Source organism: Hordeum vulgare, chromosome 3H (assembly GCF_904849725.1).
Source record: "Hordeum vulgare subsp. vulgare chromosome 3H, MorexV3_pseudomolecules_assembly, whole genome shotgun sequence".
In the NCBI taxonomy this organism is placed as follows: Eukaryota; Viridiplantae; Streptophyta; class Magnoliopsida; order Poales; family Poaceae; genus Hordeum; species Hordeum vulgare.
The window spans coordinates 2,642,650-2,668,793 of record NC_058520.1 but is presented as its reverse complement, the minus strand read 5'-3'; the positions used below and the strand labels follow the sequence as shown (position 1 = coordinate 2,668,793).

At 48.1% G+C, this 26,144-nt stretch overlaps 1 protein-coding gene across 1 annotated transcript; it reads left to right on the top strand.

Annotated features, from left to right (window-relative positions):
* The first annotated feature begins 1,665 nt into the window (after window positions 1–1,665).
* On the top strand, window positions 1,666–13,026 carry LOC123442372 (disease resistance protein RGA4-like). Its single transcript, XM_045118388.1, has 2 exons — window positions 1,666–2,830; window positions 10,740–13,026. The coding sequence occupies exons 1-2, from the start codon at window positions 2,025–2,027 to the stop codon at window positions 12,787–12,789; spliced, it is 2,856 nt and encodes a 951-aa protein (XP_044974323.1). The 5' UTR covers window positions 1,666–2,024; the 3' UTR covers window positions 12,790–13,026.
* Window positions 13,027–26,144: the final 13,118 nt, after the last annotated feature.

Sequence of the window (26,144 nt, the reverse complement as noted above, 5' to 3'; positions counted from 1 at the left end):
GCCAGAACCTGTTCCAGCCACTGTTCCACGCATCACAGGCGATTCTGCAGCGAGTAAGCCCCAGAAAAGGAGCAGTCAAAAGACGTGTCCGACGTTCCTCACGTGTAGTTGCCCCGTGTAGTACTAGCTCTGTAGATTTTACACTTGTATCTTGCAGGCCGCTTAGGCCATGTTTGTAAATAATACAGATCAGATTAGATGTTCAACCCTGTTAAGATAAACGAACTTGGATTGTTGTATATAATCCGTCGTTTTTATTTCCTATTGAAAATCATACATGACCAGTCAAATAATTTTGGACCTGGTTATTCCTATTGAAATCAGTAGTACCTTTTGTAAATTACACCTTTGGGCCTGGTTATAATCCGTCGTTTTTATTTTGGGCCCAACATCTATTCGCCAGCCCACGAATAATTTTTTTTACTGAAACTGAACTTTGTTTGGTCTCGCACTCAGCAGCCCAATTTTGTTTTTTTTACTGCAAACTGAATTTGGGTGTGTACTCTGTTAACTGAAGAACAAAAAATAGAGGAAACACAACATGAAAACTGAACAATTTGTGTTCCAAACTGCTGATTCATTTAAGATACATGAACTTGTCATGACGCACAGATCACATCATCTACACTGGACAGACCTAAATGCCCCCTCTAATGACGATGAATAGCAAGTAAAACATAAACAGAGCAATGACACAGCAATAAAAAAACACTGCCATGATATTTGCTTGCTTGTGCAAATCGATCATCTCCCTTTAATTTTTCTTTATCTTCTTCAGTTCATCGGTTAGTTCAGACTCCAAGTACCTCGCCATCGGCACAACTCTGCCCGTCCCTCTGTCCGAGCTCCCCCAATTCTCCATCTGCGGCACCCCGCCTAAATTGAGCTCCCAGATTGCGTCCACGCCAGAATCAATGTAGCCCTCAGATTTAATCCTCTGAACATATTCATCAATCCACTCCAAATGTCTGCATTTCTTCAGGATCTGCAAACCACAAAATGAACCATAAATCTCAAATTCGAGGAGAAAAAACAAAATATGGAGAAATCAAAGCAAACAACAGCGAAAGAACGAGCTTAGAACCGAGATCTAACCTTGCCATCCCTTCCTGCCATTGGTTTGCTCAAGCATTTCACAAACTCCCGCCCAAGATTACCATTCTCATCCGTCTTAGTCACCAACCGTTTGAGAGGCTCTGGGCGTGGGCAGTTAGGGCACCTTATGAGCATCATTGGACCATACTGACGCCAGTTTGATTGCGTGGCGGAGGAGGTGGACATCTTCACTAGGTCGCCGGAGACCCGAGGAAGAAGAAGAATGGGGAAAGGGGGAAGCAATGGGCGGCGGCGGACGGACGGGCACGGGCGGAATCGCTTCTAGCCGCGACGAGGTAGGTCCCGCGCTTACTGGACAAGTGGTGGGTCCCGTGCTTACATGGATACGTTGTGGGTCCAACCCATAACAGCTAATGAGGATAACAGTTCAGCTTAAGGGCCATGTCGCACAGGAGCTATTTACTCGCTCAAAAGTGTCGCTGCCGAGCCATTCTGTCGAACAACGTCTCATTTCATCCAATTCCCAGGAAAGACGTCGCACAGGAGCTATTGGCCGTGTTCTTCCTGCACGAACAAAGGTGCATGTTCTCCTCATGTTCTCCCCCAATAATTTAGCACGGGTGTTAAATTCCCAAATGCTAAAATCTCTCTTCCCCCGACTCTTTTCCCCAACCACGTCCCCCATTTTCTCTCCAAGTCGCACACACACAGCACCACCAAAAGATCTCCACCGGCCAAGCCGCCGCTTGCTGCTGCTGCTCCAAAGTCTCTCTTCTCGTCATCTCCATTTCTCGATTGGCCACGACTACAAGCCAGCAGTAGGGACCGGGGAGGCATCCAAGGCCGAGCTTGGCTATCATATCTGGCGGGTGCTCCGCCGCGGCGACGCCAGCGAGCGACTCCGAGCAACTTCAACGGCGCTAGCTTCGCCCATCGACTCCACCACTTGACGTACGTCCATTTCCAAAATGATTGCAGGAGGAGAGGTGATTCAAGCAGTGACCTTCGCCAACTCTGTGCTTAGCAAGGTGGCTGATGTGATCACGAGAGAGAAGTCCGTGAAAGGTGCAGTCAAAAGTGGCCTCGATTACATCAAGCTGGAAATGAAAATGGTGATCAGCGAAATCAAGACGAATGAGAAGAACCACCAAGGGGCGACACATGAGAGCAAGGTTGTGCTACTCAAGGAGTTGGCTTATGATATCGAGGACTTCATAGATCGTACGTGGGTTCCGGGTGCATCGTCTGGCCCTGTCCTCTCGGTATTTCGCCTGGACCCTCGACCTGAAATAGTGCAAAAAATCGAGCATTTCAAGGACAGCATCCAGAAAGTACGGACCTGGCAACCTGATGCCGGATCCAGCACGGGCCAAGACACTGCTGCTGCAACATGGTCCTGCCCTTCAGCCACACCTCCTAATCCTTATAGCCTAGATCTAGATCATGAGGCTACCTTAAGGAACATCTGCAAACACAGATGTGAGCTGCAAGGGTTGCTGTCAGCATCCGAAGGGCGAGAGCTGAAGGTGATCTCCATCGTCGGTTGCCGTGGCGTGGGGAAGACAAGTCTAGCAACAGCGGTCTATGACGACTGTCGTGCCGATTACGATTGCGTTGCTTGGGTGGTGGCATCCGCGTGCCGCGATCTGGAGGACCTTCTAACCAAGCTTCTCAAGGAGTCACAAAGGACGGCTAAGCCTACATCTACACCTGCACAAGGGAGCATCTCCGATACTCAGCAAACAAGCCTTTGGAATTTCTTGAGTGACAAAAGGTATCTCTCACTCTCTCTCTTAACTTTTTGGACTGAAATTTCTTTTTTCTGACGGAGAGTTGAACTGTAAATTTGAAACAACATCTTAATAGGAGAAAATTACTTTTCAACTCAATGAACTTAAACTTCAACAGAAAGTTTTCCAGCTTGAAACATGACATTTCGGAAATTTGCAAATTGAAAAATCTATATTAAATATAAAAGGATATGTCAGACCTTTCACCATGGAGGCTGCGGAATAGAGAAATATGCTAGAATTTCTCTAATAAATATGAAAGAATAGAGTTCACTTGCGGTTGCTAAACCATGCCTGAAGTCTTGTCCCGATCTCTAAACTCTCGAGTTAACAATCTGGATACCCCAATATATATTTAAGTGATTTACCTAGGGTCCATAACCTTCCACCTAGCCTCCTCGAACAGAAATATATGACATGTTAGCTGCGAACCGCTCAAATACATCGGAGACCTATATCTGTAAACTAAAATTTGTGGAACTAGGGTGAGACTTTCGAAATAGTTTGTGACCATGGGTGCATTCTAGTAAAAGAGAAAAATCTAGCCTAAGAACCGCTTCACATAATCCCCCAAGACATCCTGCTTTTAGTCCCTCCCCCTCTGCATCACATAGATATGTCCTTTAAATCATGTAGCCCAATTGCTCCCTCCCGTAGCACACATAACACTGTCTCAACTTCCTTAAGTAGCATCGCACCTTATGCAACATTTGTTGGAAACTAATCTCTGAACAGAATATTGCTGTCTCTAAACTATACATGTACCTAATTCTCTCTCACATAAAAAACTAAAGTTGTTTTCTTATTTATAAATTTCTGTCCCTTAATCCCATCTATTAAGCTGCATGAATTTACCAGTTCAATCCCAAAGTTTAAGCTAATAGTGAAAGATGGACAATTCACTTATACTTCAATACTCTCCATCAGGTTTTAAAGTGAAAATAGGAGTAGGCTACAATTATTTTATTTTATTCGAATCTGAGCTCGAGGCCTCTGCCTCTGATATCTCGGGCCTCCCTGAACACCGCAAAGCTCTCAGGCGATTGGGTGTCTACGGCCACTACTTCTGTCGGGAGTTTCGTCGCGACCGCGCTCCGCGCGGGCACCATCTCCTCGACGATAGGGGCAGTAGTCGACCCTCTTGGAGCATCGACAGCGGTAGGAACAGTCTGAGCTTTCGTGGGTTCCCTAAATATAATAAATAAAAAAATTCCAGAGCTCGTGTTAGACCCCCAAGCACACTACTTAACAGACAATACAAAAGAAGAGTTGGCTGACTTACGACACCGTGGGCCTCTTGTACCGCTAGCGGGCGGTCAGGATCTCGTAGCCCGGGTTCATCTTCATAGGCACCTCCTTCTTTTTCTCGCTCATGGGAATGCACTTGGAGGCGTCCGACCTCGGCTCCTTCGGGTCCCTAAGTGGCAGAGCCTAGGAGCTCCCTTGCCTAGAGCCGCTGCCTAAACCTAGGCTGTCGGCTGCGCGAGGGTGATGGCGACGAGGGAGGAGGGGAGGGGTTCCATGTCGCCTTGCCCTTCGGATCTATCTAAGAGCATGGTTAATAGTAGAGCCGACTACCGGCTCTATGCCATTGCCATGTCACTTGTAGTCTCCGTAAAGCAAATCTCATATAGTAAAGCTGGCTGCAAGCATTGGCTATAGCAGTTAATGTTTACATGTATGGAAGAGATAAAAACACAACTGATTGGAGAGGAGGGAGCCGCGACAGCCTTCAACCATTGCATGCAGTTCTTTTCTCTTGGGTATTGTGTTGTAGCCGGGCGACAATTGAAGCGCCGGCTCCCTTCTCTCTCTTGCTTTCTCTCCCCTCCAGCTAGACTTTCTCTGACGTGGAAGAGCTTGTAGCCGGCTGACTAGGTACTACTATACTTGCTCTAAGTGGTCCTCACAGATGGAGTGGGTTCCCGAAGTCATCGCAGTGGGCCCTTGTGGGCATCGCTGGCTCCCGAGTTGTCACCGCACCTGTCACCCTAGCCCCGTCCGTCGATCTGACCCCCTGTACTCGAACTCATGAAGGGTCGACGGATCGCGTTGCCCTGTGGATTCTTGCAGAGCGCAAGACCTGGGCTTGGCAGCAGCTTGCTAGACCGACGTGCGTCCGACTGATGTCTACGTCGCTGGTTTACATCTAGGGCGGGTGCCCCCTCTCCTGCAGCGGCCCCAGCCATCGTCGCCGTCAGACCATCGTCTTACACCTACGCGACCGTGCGAGCACTTGCCGCAACTGGTTGACGCCTTCCAGCAGCAGCTCCCACTGTCGTCCAGTTGTCTGCCTACGCTTGGCCGGAAGGGAGCAGTAGCCACTTGTGCAGGTAAATGATGATGTATCACCACTGGTTGCGCCAGTCGTCCCACTTGTTCTTCGTGTCATGCGGGATGTACTTGTCCCCAAGCATGCCCTTTAAGCGGAAAGTTGCAGCTCGTGGCGGCCTCGATCTGGTCTAAGCCCTTTCTCTTCCCTGCAAACCGCAACACAAAGAAATAGCGAAACAACGCCACCGACAGCATCACTCCCGTGGAGTTCGGGGAGAGATGGACCAGATAGATCTGGTACACCGTCAGCACCAGTATCGCCGCTATGAAGCTGGTGAAGATTATCGTCTCCTCCGGCCTCGGCTCCGACGAATATGTTGCCGGCCTTGCCATCACCACTCCTTCCTGGCCCTCACGGACCAGCATCTTCCGCACCTTGTCTATGCCCTCTTCGTTGAAGGGACGAAACTTCGGGAGGTTCGCGTTGCCGGCTGAGGTGGATGAGGAGAGAGTGTTGCCCTGCGTTGTTCGCATCTCGTCATGGTGACGGTATGTCATGCAAAGCTGGAAGAAAGAAAGTGAAGGGACTAAAGTTGGAAGAGAAGACACATCCATTCAGGCCTACCAACCCTAGCCGCCGCCCGGCCTCACCCCCTTCCTCCCTCCCAACCCTAGCCGGCCCCTGGCCTCACCCCTTCCCCCTCCCTTCCTCGCCGCAGCCTGAGGCAGCCGTCGGGCAAGCCTGGGGCTCCAAGGATGGTGGTGGCGGGGACTAGGCTACCCTGCCTCTGCATGGGGAGCCCCGGATCTGGAGTTGCGGCTCCATTGGCGAGGAACGGCAAGCTAGCAGCCGTGCGGGCGGTGGATCTGACGTCCCGGCCGCACGAGCTAGTAGTCCTTGGAGTCCGGCGGCGGCTGGTGCGCGCGATCTTGTTGGGGAACGTCGCACGGGAAACAAAAAATTTCCTACGCGCACGAAGACCTATCATGGTGATGTTCATCTACGAGAGGAGATTTGGATCTACGTATCCTTGTAGATCGCACAACAGGAAGCGTTAAGAAACACGGTTGATGTAGTGGAACGTCCTCACGTCCCTCAATCCGCCCCGCGAACCGTCCCACGATCCGCTCCGATCTACTGCCGAACGGACGGCACCTCCGCGTTCAGCACACGTACAGCTCGACGATGATCTCGGCCTTCTTGATCCAGCAAGAGAGGCGGAGAGGTAGATGAGTTCTCCGGCAGCGTGACGGCGCTCCGGAGGGTGGTGGTGATCTATCCCAGCAGGGCTCCGTCCGAGCTCCGCAGAAATACGATCTAGAGGAAAAACCGTGGAGGTATGTGGTCGGGCTGCCGTGGCAAAGTTGTGTCTCAAAACCCCTCAATACCTCTAGTATATATAGGAGGGAGGGACGGGAGGAGGCAGCCTCAAACCCTCAAGGTTTGGCCGAAATTGGAGGTGGAGGAGTCCTACTCCAATCCTACTTGGAGTAGGATTCCACCTTCCCACTTGGAAACTCTTTCCACCTTGTGTTTTTCCTTCTCAAACCTTATGGGCCTTAGTGGGAACTTATTCTAGCCCACTAGGGGCTGCTTTATCTCTTCCCATAGCCCATGAGACCCCTTGGGGCGTGACACCCCTCCCGATGGTCCCCGACACCCCTCCCGGCACTCCTGGTACACTACCGATGAGCCCGAAACTTTTCCGATGACCAAAACATGACTTCCTATATATCAATCTTTACCTCCGGACCATTCCGGAGCTCCTCGTGACGTCCTGGATCTCATCTGAGACTCCAAACAACTTTCGGTTATCAACACCTATAACTCAACTATACTGAAACGTCACTGAACCTTAAGTGTGCAGACCATGCGGGTTCGAGAACTATGTAGACATGACCCGAGACACTCCTCGGTCAATATCCAATAACGGGACCTCGATGCCCATATTGGATCCTACATATTCTCCGAAGATCTTATCGGTTGAACCTCAGTATCAAGGATACATATAATCCCGTATGTCATTTCCTTTGTCCTTCGGTATGTTACTTGCCCGAGATTTGATCGTCGGTATCCGCATACCTATTTCAATCTCGTTACCGGCAAGACTCTTTACTCGTTCTGTAATACAAGATCCCGTGACTTACACTTAGTCACAATGCTTGCACGGCTTGTGTGTGATGTTGTATTACCGAGTGGGCCCCGAGATACCTCTCCGTCACACGGAGTGACAAATCCCAGTCTTGATCCATACTAACTCAACGGACACCTTCGGAGATACCTGTAGAGCACCTTTATAGTCACCCAGTTACGTTGCGACGTTTGATGCACACAAGGTATTCCTCCGGTACCAGTGAGTTATATGATCTCATGGTCATAGGAACAAATACTTGACACGCAGAAAACAATAGCAATAAAACGACACGATCAACGTGCTATGTTCATTAGTTTGTGTCTAGTCCATCACATGATTCTCCTAATGATGTGATCCCGTTATCAAGTGACAACACTTGCCTATGGTCAGGAAACCTTTGACCATCTTTGATCAACGAGCTAGTCAACTAGAGGCTTACTAGGGACAGTGTTTTGTCTATGTATCCACACAAGTATTGTGTTTCCAATCAATATAATTATAGCATGGATAATAAACGATTATCATGAACAAAGAAATATAATAGTAACTAACTTATTATTGCCTTTAGGGCATATTTCCAACAGATCTGGCGCCTCCCCTCCTCCTTGTTCGGTGTGCGGGCCAGCCTGGTCGGGCCGCGCTTCCTTGGGTCGCCGGTTCTGTATAGGAGGCGCTGCTGGTGGCGGGCATCTAGTTCGGGCGAAATCCCTGGGCGACCATGGCCGATCGCATCAACGGCGACTCCTAAGGGCGCCGTTCCCCTCCTTGGAGGCGTCGGTATGCATTGATCCTCTCACTTCCCCTTCCCCTAGGTCTCCCGGGCGAAAGCCTTAACTTTGTTGGGCGGCGGCGGCGCTCAGGGCGTCGTTCCCTTCTTGAAGGCGCCGCTTTGGGAACCTTGGGGCAGGGTGGCACTTGTGGGTGGTGGGCGACGGCGGTGGTGCAGACCAATCCTAGCATGGATTTGCGTCCGTTGCTTGGAGATGGACTCGCGTAGGTGGAGGTCGTCATTTGACGTCATGGTGGCGTCGATGGCGGAGGCTCCTGCCAAGACTGGCACCTCAATCTGATCTGAAGATGGACCAGTGGAAGATGGCAACGACGACACACGTGAGTGCGTCGGACCGGTTTATGCCCCGGACCCGGTATGTGGCTCGGTCGGGGCCTCCGGCTTTAGATGTTAGGATTAGGTGAGAGGTCTGGGTATTTGGTCCAACTTGCACCTCTTCATAATATGGATAGGAGTAGCCGCAGTTGTTGTCAAGATGGCGGATTCAGACATATTGTTGTACTACTTTGAAAGGTCCTCGAAAATAATGAATAAAATGGTCGCACGCATTTCCTAGATGCACAGCCCGGGGTCATCCTCCTTTTCTAAAAAAAAGTTGGAAGAGAAGGCAAAAAGGCGTAGGGAGAAATCAAGTCTAAGGGAATGGCTCATAAACAAGCGAGGCTGAGGGCAACGGCTCTGCATTGGTGGTAGAGTGCGCCTCCCCATGATGCACATAAGTCAGAGTGGTTTCCTCAAAGCGCGTGCATAGTGGGCCGGCATCTTCAAAGCACGTTCCCCCGCTACACGCAGAAGTTGGAGAGGTTCTCTTGAACCATGCACAGAGTGAGTCAGCGTCGTCGTTGGCTCATTGAAAGTCGGCCTCATCCCTAGTTTCATCCCCTTCAGGATCTTCACCTGATGACAGGGCCGGGGTCTACTGTCAGCAATACGGGGAACAGGACCCCCCCTACACTACTGACATGGGACAAAATTGACATTGCGTTACCAAGGATGTGGCGAGTCAAGGGCATGTGCACGTGCGCCTACCCTAAGCACTGGGGCTGTCCGGCTTGACAAGGGGAGCCTCGCATCAACCCGGGGGGTTGTCCTCCGAGCACTCGAAGGAACGTGGCTCTCACTCGGGGAGCCAAGTGTTGTTCCTATGCACATGAAGGATAAAAGGGCCAAGGGTACACAAAGCTCTCGGGGCTCCAGCTCCACCAAGGGTAAATAGACCTGCTAGAATACGGACCCCAAGGATAATAGACCTACCAGCTCCCAAATCTCCGCGGGGTTCGTAGTCCGGCAGGTCTATTTAATGAGGGTCTTTCAGCATACGTACTCCATGTCTGCTACAAATGATGATGCCGGAATCCTAGGTAGGTTCCATCCCCTAGTTGACAGGCTTTGTCGGCTATCAGTTTTGACGAGGATTGGTGCGGCCATAGACTTTTTTGACTTAGGTTTGTAGTCTTGGGACCCACCTAGGTCATGGTGAGACAAATCCCACCAAAGCGTAGCGGGAAATCTCCGGCTATAACGACAATCCTCCAACTACCGGCATTGGTCGCCCATGGAGGACACGTGAGCAACAGTACCATCCCGCTTTTTACCATAGTACTCCGAGTCTATAACGGAGAACTGGGGACATACAAAAGGTCTCGATCTTTGAATTGCTAGTAGACTCGGTCTCCCGTTCTAATCTTCCATACAATCATTCATACACAAAGAGCATGATGTAAGGTATTACACCTAGAAGGTGGCCCGAACCTGGATAAACTCATCATCTTACCTCCTGTTTGTGACTTCACGTAGCTTTTGAACGATTAGCTCCCGATCGAATTCAAGGGGATCCATCTGGATCACCATTGCCGGTGCTTGTTCTCCGACAATCAGTTTCTTAAAAACTATATCGTGTATTCTCCCATGAATCAGTAAAGTTTTAGAAACAAGAGAATGGCTTATATTTTTCTAGTATTTTATTATAACCATGTATATTAATACTTCGTGAGATTTAAATAATATATTTAATAGTTGATATTAGAATTGGGTAACTTTGCTTGCAGTTTTATTCAGAACCAAATTTTGTAGTAAAATGACATACACTGAAGTATGGCCACGCAATTGTGCAAGATATATATTTGGCTACTTTAATTAAAATAAAATATGAAAAAAATATTTTGATGTGCAATTCAAAGTTTTGAACTTGTGATTAAGCAACAGCAGTATGAGGGATGTCAGCTGATTATTCTTTTTCTTCCGCTGGTATGACGATGATTATACGTTTCGGCAAGCATGGTTTCTCCGGGGTTGGGGGTGGTGTTTTTAAGTAAACATCTATTTGTGCAAATGATACTATGATGCACAAATGGATGTGTCGTTTGTGTTAAGTTTTAATTTCCGATTAAATCTACCATGACTATTTCATACATGAGGATTTTAATCGTCCTTAGAAAGGTGCCAAGTGTGATACCTAGATATTAAAATTAATTTAGCACTATATATCTAGATTCTAGAGGTACCAATTTTGGTTCCCTTTATGCTGAAAGTAATGGTGCCTCCAGGTATGTTTCCAAGGATGATAAAGAAAATGCTTTTCATAATTTTTATAAATATATGTATATATATACCCATACGGGTTTTTCCTGATTTAATAAAGAAAATGGTTGTTTGTTTCTAAGAGTAATGTTTACGTTGTGCTTGGTGAACCAGGTACTTTGTTGTTATTGACGATGTGGACCGTCTAGAAGTGTGCCAGGCTATAAAACGTGAATTCCCTAAAGATGGCCACAGTAGCAGAATAATTGTGACGACAAGCATGCACTCTGTCGCGGCTGAATGCAGCTGGGGCAGTTATGTGTATACAATGCAATGTCTTGACAAAGATGAGTCAGAACAAGTATTCTGGGAATCGGTTGGTCAAGAGAATAAGACACCTGCCCTGCGGCGGGCTTCGGAAGGCATCATCACCAAATGTGGAGGCTTACCTCTGGCGCTTATCAGCGTAGCCAATTACTTGCGTCGACAAGGACGAACCGAGAATCAAGTGGCAGGAGGACTCACAACAGAGCATTGCAAAAGTGCTGCCTGCACGCTCGGAGACAAGATCTTAAAAGGACAGGATGCCGAGTTCTTGAAAATCAATAGAGCGCTTCTCCAGTGCTACAACAACCTTCCAGACTATGCCCACCAGAGCTGCTTGCTTTATGCCAGCGTGTTCCCCAGAGGCCGCCCAATTAGAAGCAAGCTTCTGCTTAGAAGATGGATGAGTGAAGAGTTTGCTGCACATGGCACTGTCAGTGATCAAGAAGGTGTCGTCAGAAGTTATTTACAGGCCTTCATTGAGCGGTGTATCGTTGAACCAGTAGAGATAAAAAATGCTAGGGTAGCCAGGTGCAGGGTTCACAGCATAATGCTCGAGTTCCTCATCCACAAGGCCGTCTCAAAGAAATTTGTTGCTCTGGTTGACAAAGATGAGCTCCTGTCCAACAATGGTACTACCATCACCAATGTCCGTGTTCGCCGACTCTCTGTTCAGGATAGCAGCAAGGAAGGAGTCGATGATGCTGTGTGTACTGCGAGGGATATTGACTTATCTGTTATGAGGTCACTAACAATCTTCAAGAGCCCTCTTCTTCGCCTCCAAGCCTGCGAGTTACTGCGAGTTCTGGATCTTGAAGGTTGCAATGGGGTAAACAATGATACTGTTCTCAAAGCCATATGCAAGCAGCGGCTTCTCAAGTACCTCAGCCTCAGGGGCACTGATGTTGACCATCTTCACCCAACAATAAAGTGCCTAGAGCATTTGGAAACACTGGATATTCGAGACACATTGGTGAAAGACTTGCCCATTCAGGTCATCAGGCTACCACTGTTAGCTCACCTGTTTGGCCGGATTGAGCTACCCCGTGGAATCACCAAGGAAATATCAAAGCAAAGCAAATTGCAGACTCTGGCTGGAGTCGTGGTTACTGAGGCAGACACAAGTTTTGAAAACATTATACTTCATGCCGGAAAACTGAGGAAGGTTAAGATCTATCAAGCAACATCATATCCCTCCAACAGCCGCAACAAACGTATACGGATGAATCCAGGTAGCATTTCACCCTTTCCGCTTAACGAGCGCTTCACCGGTAGCAAAGCTCTCCAGATTCTATCAGTTGATTCAAGTGACTTGGCTAAAGAGTTCATAAAATTCCTAGAGGCTCCCTGTGCAATTACATCTATCAAACTACGGGGGCAGCTGGACAAATTACCTGCTACTCCTGCCTTAAGGGAGCTGTGCGATCTAAATAGGCTGCTACTTATCTCAACTGGTTTGAGCATTGAAGACTTATCTGCACTGCAAAGTTTGCCTTGCTTGGAATATCTCAAGCTAACAGAAGATGGGGATGGGTTTCGGGGCAGCAGCTTCGTTGTGAAGAGTGGTGGATTCCCAAGCCTGAGGCGACTGTGCTTCGAAGCCCCAAGGCTCCCACAAGTGCAAATCGAACAAGGATCCATGAAGTCTCTCGCCATACTTGACCTACTTTGCCCAGATCCAGTTATTCCAGAGCCTCGTTCGGGAAGATATCGCTCTTTCCTTCAGCTGGAAACCAGGCTTGGTGTGGAAGGCGTGTCGTATCTGGAGAATCTCAAGGAGGTGATCCTCCACCACTCTATGTGGGAGTCAAAAGTGCAAGCTTGGAAAGAGGAAGCGATTAGACACAACAACAAGCCATCTGTGAAGAGGCAACCACAACCAACCATCTATGCGGCATAACCATGAATACGTGTTAATTTGTCACCTTTTAATCTCGTTTGTTCAGCTCAAAGTCACCTGTAAAAATGTTGAACTTTACCCTGTGGCCTGTGTTTTCAGTTAGCTGTAGTTTTCTTCAGTTAGGTATTTCTTCAGTTAAGAATAAGCAGGTCTGTGCCGTGAGCTTGTTCAGGCATGGATCAAGTTAGCTTTCTGTTAGTTGTTAGCGGCCGCAACTGTAACCGTGGGATGGCACGATGTAGCGCAGGGGTGGCCGCGGCGTCGAGGCTGTTACCTCTGCCGGCAGTGTATGAAATTATTTGATGCAATCGACAGCACAACTAAACCTATAGCCATGCAATTCTATAATCAAATATCTCAAACGAGCACTAAGGAAGTTGACACAACAAGAATTGTCGTATAATATATACGCTCACTATGACAGATTTGAGCAACTGGTTCTCGTTAAACCAAACAGGTAAGCAAGAGACTTTGCATTACTTAGGACCACGCGAATCACTTGGTTAAGTGTCAAAAACAGCCAATTCAGAAGTAAACCGCCAATGGTCAAATACGATAGTCTGCAGTCGAATTAGCACTAGTTTAAACATCTCACCTGGAGGTGGCATCTTCCTCCCCTCCTTGGAACGGCAATCTAGCACGCAGAGCGCCTCACGCGCCTCCTTGTAGCGAGGAGTCCCCGCCGCGAGAGCTAGGGTTTGCTCGACGACTCTCCGCAAATACATCGCGCCGAGGGTAGCGAGGAGTCCCCGCCGCCAGAGCTATGGTTTGTTCGGCGACTCTCCGGAAATACATCGAGTGCCGAGGATAGCAGGAGTCCCCGCCGCCAGATCAAGGGTTTTCTCAGCGACTCTCCGCAAATACATCGAGCGCCGAGGGTAGCGAGGAGTCCCCGCCGCCAGAGCTAGGGTTTGCTCGGCGTCTGGGCTTCGCGATCAGCTTCGGGGGAGCGGACTCCTCTTCGTCGTCGGACCCTGCCTCCTCTAGTGGTGGCCCGCCGGAGTCACTCAGCTCGGCGCCGGCACCGGGCTCGTCGTGCTCGGTGGTGTTTTCTTTTTGAGAATCCAGAAGCGCCAAGCTCATCTCCGTGTCCGTCTGTCTCGTGGCGTAATTTGCTTTCTTCTTGGGCTTCCCTTTTTATGTTTGACAACTTCTTCTTGGGCTTTCCTTCGAGTAATCCGCGCAAGTCCTATCTTACTAGGCCATGGGCTGCCATTTTGCAATGAAACCTTGCCAATTCATTGAGCTTTGGTACTGTCGCTTTCCTTACAACAGAAAAATGAGCCCATAACTTCCAACTAAAAAAAGAGCGGCCCATCCATACTTTTGCCTGGTATGCACAGATGTCGTCCAACGAATCCAATCTTCATTTCTCAAAAAAAAAAAAAAACTCCAATTTCAATCCCTCAAAAAAAACTACTCCAATCTTCAGCTGCCACGAGTCTACATCTAATCTGCTTAACAAAGAGAAGAAAAACAAATCGACGCAATGGGCCGTACGAACCAGGAAGTGATAAAAAATGCACTCCAACGAAGGCATGCAGTTCATAGGCTTGCCTTGTGTCGTGATATTTTCACGGCAAATATCTTCAAAGGACTTAGTCGCGAGGCCATCGAGTCGCGTGGTAGATCGAAGGGGTTAAGTGGACACGAGAGACATAAGGATTTACCTAGGTTCGGTCCCTCTTGGTAGAGGTAAATCCTACGTCCTGCTTTTCTGATGTATTGATGATCTCGATTAGAAGGATGTGCTTGGCTAACCTAGTACTTGAGAGGTTGTAAGTTGTCATGTCTATCCTGGGGCTTCCCTTTATATATAGATTGAATCCCGGGGTTTAGATCAGAGTTCGAGTCGGAATACAGCCTGTATCAAAGTCTATCTCCTTACATATCTTGTCTTCTAAGTAAGAAAGCCTTCTGGCAGCGGCTTACTGATGGGTCTAAGTCGGCGTGCCTTAAATTGGCCCATGAGCAGGCGGCTTAGTCTTCTGGGATGTTAAGGCCCACCTAGTGTAACAGGCCGAGACCGACGCTTTAGAAGATTCTCCTTTTATTCAGTTGCCGCCGTGTGATTAGATGGTTTGTCGCATTCATCGTCGCAGCATTCGCATCATGCGCATTGCATCGGCACTCCGTTTCCGTCAGTTTTCAAAATTTGCATCCGTTTGTATTTGCCGGTTCTCTCCATTTTCGCCATTGACCGTTTTGAGACCAACCACACACACACGCCCCCGCGGCATCGTTTAAAAAATATTGTTTTTAAAAGTGTGTATAAAGCATTCTTGGATTGGGTCGAAACTTGGTGTACGGTCTTATACTAATGTAGGTAGGCTGCCAGTCAAATTTTGTCGCGATCAAAGTTCGTTTGATACCCGAATTGTTAAACCTATAGCGGCACTCTAACCGGCCCATCGTCGGACGTTTTTCGTTGTTTTAAACTCTGTTGTCGGGTTGCCCGTTTTCCCTCTCTTCTCCGCCTAATCCCTCTGCATAGTGCAACGATCTGCGCGCAACCTAGACCGAAAACCTCCCGGAACCCGAACCCGGCGGTCGTGGTCGTTGGATCAGGATCAACCCCGTTCTATCGCAAACTCTCATCGACTTGTCCACTGGACTCCCTAACCTAACTATTTCCGACCGTCCGATTTAATCGGAAGGTCCAGATACCCTTATAGGCTAACCCAATTGCTATATGTAGTCTACCCTAGCCCATTTTAGACAAAACGTACCTAGCCCTAGCCTACCCTAAGCCCGCACCACCGCCACCCCACCTAGTTTTCCCCATTGGGCCAACCACAGCCGCCTCCTCCTTCCTCCAGCCCGTCAGCCAGCCCGAGCTCCCCTGCTCCTCGCCCTGTCCAGCAGCTCCACAGCGCTCACCCGCCTAACCCCCTCCCTGCTCTCCCCGTGGATCTAGTAGGAAGAGGAGCTCCCCCGAGCACCCTCTGTGTCGCAGCCGCCCACCTCACGGAGGAGCCCGAGCCTGCTTCGCCGCCGGAACCCCATCTGTCGTCGTTCCGATCGCCGCAGCCTTGACCAGCCAGACCCCCTAGGAGTCGCGCTCGCGCCCACATAGCCGTCGTAGACCCATGCCACTGCAGGGTGACACTCGCGCCTCGTCCCTGTCCTCGCTTGGATCTAGTGAACTCCAAGCCACGTCGGCCTCCATCGCCGGCCGACCAGGTCTCGCGAGCCGCCGGCCTCAAGCTCGCATCTTGCATCCGCAGCCCCGCTCCTCCTGTCGCCCCTCGCCATTCCCTGCTGCCCCGCGTCGCCATGGCTCCCGAGCCTGGTGTGGGATCGACGAGATAGTGATGTGCCTCTCGCCTCAAGTCCCCATGGGTCGCGGCATCTCCTACGTTGACCTCGCCTCTCCTCCTGCTGCTATTCGCTCCAGCCTCGCAGCCGCGTGCCTTCCTACTGTTGCACTTCCGCGTGCCCCAATTTGCCTGTTGTTGATGTAGCCTGCTGCTGCCTCTGATGCGTGTTGATGTTGTCGCCAACATGTCGTGGCTCCTTGCTGCCTTGAGATGTTGTTGGTTGGGGTTGGCCATTTGGATGCGTAGATCATGGTATTTTGTGTCAGTTAGATTTGGATCACGCAAGTGCTAAGGTGACCATGTGCCTCTGCTACCATCACCGAAACCGGGACCTCCCCAAACGTGAGCATCCTTGGATCACCAAGTACCCCTTCGGAATTGTCATGGACGATGCTGCAACACATGAACAACTAAGGGAACCACTAGCTTCGACCCCCGCAGATCGTGGATTCGACAAGTTCCTCTCCAACCCGTGTACCACTACTTCGACTACCGTCGTCGTGGGTCCGACAAGAATGCCGAGTACCACTACTTTCATGACGTCCACGACGACCCATGTACATCTACACCGCAACGACTCGATCCGCTCCGAATTGCACGTTTCAAAGCAATAACCGTGGAGACGATGCCCGTGGACCGAATGCATTGGTGTATGAGTTGCATTGTTGTCCATTTCGTAGATGCTATGTAGTTGCAGGTACCCCCATAATCATGCCTCCAGCATATGGGAACCTGGTAACCGGGATCACCCCATCATTCTTGGCATGACACGCACATGCTCCCCATTCATTGGCACGGGTTTCTCATCGAGTTATTGGGACGGAAAGAGTCCATCTGAGAGTTTGGTTGCGATGGGGTCCCGCTGCCATGAGGCAAGCCTGTGGCAGCAGATCTCCAAAAGTCTTGACAGGTGAAGCGCGTGGTGGTGGGTGCAGACCGATCCATGACCTGACGATTGCCCGAGATCATGCCGGTGTTCGAACCGCAGCTCGCATCTCCGCTGCGCAAAGAGCTGCCGACTGTAGGCATGGCTCCATTGGGGGACCGCCTTCTCCTTGGGAATGTGATCTTCCTGCGCCGACGACCTGCACAAAAAAGAGCCCTCACGTGATCTTCGCGACGGAGGGTGTTCCCAGACCTTGGACTCCAGAGTCGGGAATCCAATGTCCGCCCAGAATTCCTGACCGAGTTCTTCATCCGCCTTGCGTCGCCGAGCCACCAAAGAGAGAGACTCGTCGGGTGCTGGGAGTAGGAGGTCGTCCTCCAATGGCTCCTCGTCACCATGGAGACACGAGAACCTAGATCCCGTCCTACTAGTCACCGACGGCGACCAGCATGGCGCGGGAGTGAGACGCCGTCTAGATGCGGCGATCCGCATTCAGTGGAGCAAATGAAAAAGAAAAGATTACCAATAATAAGAAAAGAGTGAGCTTCTAACCCGCCACCTCGTGTAAGTACCTCGTACGCGTTTGTTTGCTTATCTTATACTTCCTTCGTCTCGAAATTTTTGTTGGCTCTAACAGCTGCTGGAGGAGAAGAAGAAGTTCACAAGTTTCAGTGTCGAACTCTCGTCAGTTTCGACAGTCATTTTCTTTCTGTCAGTTAGAATAACCGAGCTGCGCCTCGGCCGCAGTTTGTTAGCTGTTATCGCGGCCTTGACTTGATCGTGGGATGGCACGAAGTAGATGGTCAATGCCGTTATGTTGGGGAACGTCGCATGGAAAACAAAAAAATTCCTACGCGCACGAAGACCTATCATGGTGATGCCCATCTACGAGAGGGGATGTGTGATCTACGTACCCTTGTAGACCGTACAGCAGAAGCGTTAGTGAACACGGTCGATGTAGTGGAACATCCTCACGTCCCTCGATCCGCCCCGCGAACCGTCCCGCGATCAGTCCCACGATCTAGAGCCGAACGGACGGCACCTCCGCGTTCAGCACACGTACAGCTCGACGATGATCTCGGCCTTCTTGATCCAGCAAGAGATACGGAGAGGTAGATGAGTTCTCCGGCAGCGTGACGGCGCTCCGGAGGTTGGTGGTGATCTTATCTCAGCAGGGCTCCGCCCGAGCTCCGCAGAAACGCGATCTAGAGGTAAAACCGTGGAGATATGTGGTCGGGCTGTCGTGGCAAAAGTTGTCTCAAATCAACACTAAAACCCCACTATATATAGGAGGAGGAGGGGGGAGCCTTGCCTTGGGGTCCAAGGACTCCCAAGGGGTCGGCCGAACCTAAGGGGGAAGGTCTCCCCCTCCCAAACCGAGTCCCAGTTGGTTTGGAAGGTGGAGTCCTTCTTCCCTTTCCCACCTCCTTCTTTTTTTTCTCTTTTCTCTTTGATTTTTCTTCCAATGCGCATAGGGCTCTTTTGGGCTGCCCCACCAGCCCACTAAGGGCTGGTGCGCCACCCCCAAGGCCTATGGGCTTCCCCGGGGTGGGTTGCCCCCCCCCCCCCCCGGTGAACATCCGGAACCCATTCGTCATTCCCGGTACATTCCCGGTAACTCCGAAAACCTTCCAGTAATCAAATGAGGTCATCCTATATATCAATCTTCGTTTCCGGACCATTCCCGAAACCCTCGTGACGTCCGTGATCTCATCCGGGACTCCGAACAACATTCGGTAACCAACCATATAACTCAAATACGCATAAAACAACGTCGAACCTTAAGTGTGCAGACCCTGCGGGTTCGAGAACTATGTAGACATGACCCGAGAGACTCCTCGGTCAATATCCAATAGCGGGACCTGGATGCCCATATTGGATCCTACATATTTTACGAAGATCTTATCGTTTGAACCTCAGTGCCAAGGATTTATATAATCCCGTATGTCATTCCCTTTGTCCTTCGCTATGTTACTTGCCCGAGATTCGATCGTCAGTATCCGCATACCTATTTCAATCTCGTTTACCGGCAAGTCTCTTTACTCGTTCCGTAATACAAGATCCCGCAACTTAAACTAAGTCACATTGTTTGCAAGGCTTGTGTGTGATGTTGTATTACCGAGTGGGCCCCGAGATACCTCTCCGTCACACGGAGTGACAAATCCCAGTCTCAATCCATACTAACTCAACGAACACCTTTGGAGATACCTGTAGAGCATCTTTATAGTCACCCAGTTACGTTGCGATGTTTGATACACACAAAGCATTCCTCCGGTGTCCGTGAGTTATATGATCTCATGGTCATAGGAACAAATACTTGACATGCAGAAAACAGTAGCAACAAAATGACACGATCAATATGCTACGTCTATTAGTTTGGGTCTAGTCCATCACATGATTCTCGTAATGATGTGATACCGTTATCAAGTGACAACACTTGCCTATGGCCAGGAAACCTTGACCATCTTTGATCAACGAGCTAGTCAACTAGAGGCTTACTAGGGACAGTGTTTTGTCTATGTATCCACACAAGTATTGTGTTTCCAATTAGTACAATTATAGGATGGATAATAAACGACTATCATGAACTAAGAAATATAATAATAACTAATTTATTATTGCCTCTAGGGCATATTTCCAACAGTCTCCCACTTGCACTAGAGTCAATAATCTAGTTCACATCACCATGTGATTCCAACGAATCCAACACCCATATAGTTCTGCGGTCTGATCACGTCTGGCTCGTGAGAGAAGTTTTAGTCAACCGTTCTGAAACTTTCAGATCCGTGCGTTCTTTACCAATCTTTATGTCATCTTATAGATGCTGCTACTACGTGCTATTCGGAAATGCTCCAAATATCTACTCTACTATATGAATCCGTTTCACTACTCATAGTTATTCGGATTAGTGTCAAAGCTTGCATCGACGTAACCCTTTACGACGAACTCTTTAACCACCTCCATAATCAAGAAAAATTCCTTAGTCTATTTAGTTACTAAGGATAACTTTGACCGCTGATCAATGATTCAATCATGGATCACTTTCTGTACCTCTCAACAGACTTTGAGTCAAGGCACACATCAGGTGCGGTACACAGCATGGCATACTTTAGATTCTACGGCTAAGGCATAGAAGACGACCTTCGTCTATTCTCTTTATTCTGTCGGGGTCGGGTTTTGAGTCTTACTCAAATTCACACCTTACAACGCAACCAAGAACTCCTTCTTTGCTGATCTATTTTGAACTCCTTCAAAAACTTGTCAAGGCATGCATCTTGTTGAAACTTCCATTAAGCGCTTTCGATCTATCTCCATAGATCTTTGATGCTTAACGTTTAAGTAGCGCAATCCAGGTACTCCTTTCAAAACTCCTTTCAAACAACCTTGCATGCTTTACAGAAATTCTACATCACTTCTGATCCACAATATGTCAACCACATATACTTATCAGAAATTCTATAGTGCTCCCAGTCACTTCTTTGGAAATACAAGTTTCTCATAAACCTTGTACAAACCCAAAATCTTTGATCATCTCATCAAAGTGTATATTCCAACTCCGAGATGCTTGCACCAGTCCATTGAAGGATCACTGGAGCTTGCATACTTGCTAGTATCTTTAGGATCGACAAAACCTATTGGTTGTATCACATACAATGTTTGCTCAAGGAAATCGTCGAGGAAACAATGTTTTGACATCCTACGTGCAATATTTCATAAATAATGCATCAACAACTAACATAATTCTAACAGATCTTTAGCATCGCTACGAGTGAGAAAGTCTCATCATAGTCAACTGTTTGATCTTGTCGAAAACATCTTTGCGACAAGTCGAGCTTTTCTTAATAGCGACTTATCACCATCATCGTCTGTCTTCCTTTTAATGATCCATTTTTACTCAATTGTCCTATGACCATCAAGCAGTTCTTCCAAAGTCTACACTTTGTTTTCATACATGGATCCTCTCTCGGATTTCATGGCTTCCAGCCATTTCTCGGAATCTGGGCCCACCATCGCTTTCTCCACAACTCGTAGGTTCACTGTTGCTCAACAACATGACCTCCAAGATAGGGTTACCGTACCACTCTGTAGTAGTACACGACCTTGTCAACCTACGGGGCTTGTAGCAACTTGATCTGATGCTTGATGATCACCATCATCAGCTTCCACTTCAATTGGTGTAGGCGCCACAGGAACAACTTCCTGCGCCCTGCTACACACCGGTTGAAGTGATGGTTCAATAACCTCATCAAGTTCTACTACCCTCCCACTCAATTCTTTCGAGAGAAACCTTTCCTCGAGAAAGGATCCGTTTCTAGAAACAAACACTTTGCTTTCGGATCTGAGATAGGAGATGTACCCAACTGTTTTGGATATCCTATGAAGATGCATTTATCCGCTTTGGGTTTGAGCTTATCAGACTGAAACTTTTTCAATAAGTGTCGAAGCCCCAAACTTTCAAGAAACGACAGTTTAGATTTCTCTAAACCTCAGTCTATACTGTGTCATCTCAACGGAAATACGTGGTGCCCTATTTAAAGTGAATGCGGTTGTCTCTAATGCATAACCCATAAACGATAGTGGTAATTCGATAAGAGATATCATAGCATGCACCATACCAAATAGTGTGTGGCTATGACGTTTAGACACATCATCACACTATGATGTTCTAGGTGGCATGAACTCCGAAACAATTTCCACATTGTCTTAACTGCGTACCAAAACTGGTAACTCAGATATTCATTTCTATGATCATATCGTAGACAGTTTATCCTCTTGTTACGACGAACTTCACTCCGAAACAGAATTGAACTTTTCAATATTTCAGACTTGTGATTCATTAAGTAAATACTCTAGTATCTACTCAAATCGTCATTGAAGTAGGAACATAATGATATCTAGTGAGTGCCTCAGCACCCATTGGACTGCATACATCAAAATGCATCACTTCCAACAAGTTACTATCTTATTTCATCTCAATGAAACCAAGGCCTTGCTCATGTGGTATGATTTGCATGTCACTAGTGATTCAAAATCAAGTGAGTATAAAGATCCATCAGCATGGAGCCTCTTCATGCAATTTATACTAACATGACTCAAGCGGCAGTGCCACAAGTAAGTGGTACTATCATCACTACCTCGTATCTTTTGGCACCAATATTATGAACATGTGCAACACTACGATCGAGATTTAATAAACCATTGAAGGTGATTATTCAAGCAAATAGAGTAAGCATTATTCTCTTTAAATGAATAATCGTATTGCAATAAACACGATCCAATCATGTTCATGCTTAACGCAAGCACCAAATAACAATTATTTAGGTCTAACACCAATCCCGATGGTAGAGGGAGCGTGCGACGTTTGATCATATCAACCTTGGAAACGCTTCCAACACGTATCGTCACCTCGCCTTTAGCTAGTCTCCGTTTATGCCGTAGCTTTCATTTCGCGTTACTAATCACTTAGCAACCAAACCGGTATCCAATACCCTCGTGCTACTAGGAGTACTAGTAAAGTACACATCAACATCATGTATATCAAATATACTTCTTTCGACTTTTGCCAGCCTTCTTATCTACCAAGTATCTAGAGTTGCTCCGCCTCAGTGACTGTTCCCCTCATTATAGAAGCACTTAGTCTCAGGTTTGGGTTTAATCTTGGGCCTCTTCATTAGTGCAGCAACTATTTTGCCGTTTCACGAAGTGTCCCTTCTAGCCCTTGCCTTTCTCGAAACTTAGTGGTTTTACTAACCATCAAGTATTGACGCTCCTTCTTGATTTCTACTTTCGTAGTGTCAAACATCGCGAATCACTCAAAGATCATAGTATCTATCCTTGATATGTTATAGTTCATCACGAAGCTCTCACGGCTTGGTGGCACTGACTTTGGAGAACCATCACTATCTCATCTGGATGACTAACTCTCACTTGATTCAAGCGATTGTCGTACTCAGACAATCTGAGCACATGCTCAATGATTGAGCTTTTCTCCTCTACTTTTTGGACAAAGAATCTTGTCGGAGGTCTTGTACCTCTTAACAAGGGCACAAGCATGAAATCACAATTTCATCTCTTTAGAACATCACTTATGTTCCGCGACGTTTCAAAACGTCTTCGGCGCCTTGCTTCTAATCCATTAAGTATTTTGCACTGAACTATCGTGTAGTCATCAGAAACGTGTATGTCGGATGTTCACAACATCCACAGACAACGCTCGAGGTGCAGCACACCGAGTGGTGCATTAAGGACATAAGCCTTCTGCGCAGCAACGAGGACAATCCTCGGTTTTACAGACTTAGTCTGCAAAGTTTGCTACTATCAACTTTCAACTAAATTTTCTCTAGGAACATATAAAAATAGTAGAGCTATAGCGCAAGCTACATCGTAATTCGCAAAGACCATTAGACTATGTTCATGACAATTAGTTCAATTAATCATATTACTTAAGAACTCCCACTCAAAAAGTACATCTCTCTAGTCATTTGAGTCGTACATGATCCAAATCCACTATCTCAAGTCCGATCATCACGTGAGTCGAGAATAGTTTCAGTGGTAAGCATCTCTATGCTAATCATATCAACTATACAATTCATGCTCGACCTTTCGGTCTCATGTGTTCCGAGGCCATGTCTGCACATGCTAGGCTCGTCAAGCTTAACCCGAGTGTTCCGCGTGTGCAACTGTTTTGCACCCGTTGTATGTGAACGTTGAGTCTATCACACCCGATCATCACGTGGTGTCTCGAAACGAAGAACTGTCGCAACGGTGCACAGTCGGGGAGAACACAATTTCGTCTTGAAATTTTAGTGAGAGATCACCTCATAATGCTACCGTCGTTCTAAGCAAGATAAGGTGCATAAAGGATTAACATCACATGCGATTCATAAGTGACATGATATGGCCATCATCATGCGCTTCTTGATCTCCATCACCAAAGCACCGGCACGATCTTCTTGTCACCAGCGTCACACCATGATCTCCATCATCATGATCTCCATCAACGTGTCGCCATCGGGGTTGTCGTGCTACTCATGCTATTACTTCTAACGCTACGTCCTAGCAATATAGTAAACGCATGTGCAAGCACAAACGTTAGTTTAAAGACAATCCTATGGCTCCTGCCGGTTGCCGTACCATCGACGTGCAAGTCGATATTAACTATTACAACATGATCATCTCATACATCCAATATATCACATCACATCGTTGGCCATATCACATCACAAGCATACCCTGCAAAAACAAGATAGACGTCCTCTAATTTTGTTGTTGCATGTTTTACGTGGTGACCATGGGTATCTAGTAGGATCGCATCTTACTTACGCAAACACCACAACGGAGATATATGAGTTGCTATTTAACCTCATCCAAGGACCTCCTCGGTCAAATCCGATTCAACTAAAGTTGGAGAAACTGACACCCGCCAGTCATCTTCGAGCAACGGAGTTACTCGTAGCGATGAAACCAGTCTCCCGTAAGCGTACGAGTAATGTTGGTCCGAGCCGCTTCGATCCAACAATACCGCGGAATCAAGAAAAGACTAAGGAGGGCAGCAAAACGCACATCACCGCCCACAAAAACTTTTGTGTTCTACTCAAGAAGACAGCTACGCATTAACCTAGCTCATGATGCCACTGTTGGGGAACGTCGCATGGGAAACAAAAAATTTCCTACGCGCACGAAGACCTATCATGGTGATGCCCATCTACAAGAGGGGATGTGTGATCTACGTACCCTTGTAGACCGTACAGCAGAAGCGTTAGTGAACGCGGTCGATGTAGTGGAACGTCCTCACGTCCCTCGATCCGCCCCGCGAACCGTCCCGCGATCAGTCCCACGATCTAGTGCCCAACGGACGACACCTCCGCGTTCATCACACGTACAGCTCCACGATGATCTCGGCCTTCTTGATCCAGCAAGAGAGACGGAGAGGTAGATGAGTTCTCCGGCAGCGTGACGGCGCTCCGGAGGTTGGTGGTGATCTTATCTCAGCAGGGCTCCGCCCGAGCTCCGCAGAAACGCGATCTAGAGGTAAAACCGTGGAGATATGTGGTCGGGCTGCCGTGGCAAAAGTTGTCTCAAATCAGCCCTAAAACCCCACTATATATAGGAGGAGGAGGGGGAGCCTTGCCTTGGGGTCCAAGGACTCCCAAGGGGTCGGCCGAACCTAAGGGGGAAGGTCTCCCCCTCCCAAACCGAGTCCTACTTGGTTTGGAAGGTGGAGTCCTTCTTCCCTTTCCCACCTCCTTCTTTTTTTCTCTTTTCTCTTTGATTTTTCTTCCAATGCGCATAGGGCTCTTTTGGGCTGCCCCACCAGCCCACTAAGGGCTGGTGCGCCACCCCCAAGGCCTATGGGCTTCCCCGGGGTGGGTTGCCCCCCCGGTGAACATCCGGAACCCATTCGTCATTCCCGGTACATTCCCGGTAACTCCGAAAACCTTCCGGTAATCAAATGAGGTCATCCTATATATCAATCTTCGTTTCCGGACCATTCCGGAAACCCTCGTGACGTCCGTGATCTCATCCGGGACTCCGAACAACATTCGGTAACCAACCATATAACTCAAATACGCATAAAACAACGTCGAACCTTAAGTGTGCAGACCCTGCGGGTTCGAGAACTATGTAGACATGACCCGAGAGACTCCTCGGTCAATATCCAATAGCGGGACCTGGATGCCCATATTGGATCCCACATATTCTACGAAGATCTTATCGTTTGAACCTCAGTGCCAAGGATTCATATAATCCCGTATGTCATTCCCTTTGTCCTTCGGTATGTTACTTGCCCGAGATTCGATCGTCAGTATCCGCATACCTATTTCAATCTCGTTTACTGGCAAGTCTCTTTACTCGTTCCGTAATACAAGATCCCGCAACTTACACTAAGTCACATTGCTTGCAAGGCTTGTGTGTGATGTTGTATTACCGAGTGGGCCCCGAGATACCTCTCCGTCACACGGAGTGACAAATCCCAGTCTCGATCCATACTAACTCAACGAACACCTTCGGAGATACCTGTAGAGCATCTTTATAGTCACCCACTTACGTTGCGACATTTGATACACACAAAGCATTCCTCCGGTGTCGGTGAGTTATATGATCTCATGGTCATAGGAACAAATACTTGACATGCAGAAAACAGTAGC

What these genes read in the sequence shown, in the direction of transcription:
- LOC123442372 (XM_045118388.1), top strand. Translation starts at nt 2,025, where the DNA reads ATGATTGCAGGAGGAGAGGTGATTCAAGCAGTGACCTTCGCCAACTCT. An exon ending in AATTTCTTGAGTGACAAAAG is followed by an intron (nt 2,831 to 10,739) that starts GTATCTCTCACT and finishes TTGGTGAACCAG; the next exon opens with GTACTTTGTTGTTATTGACG.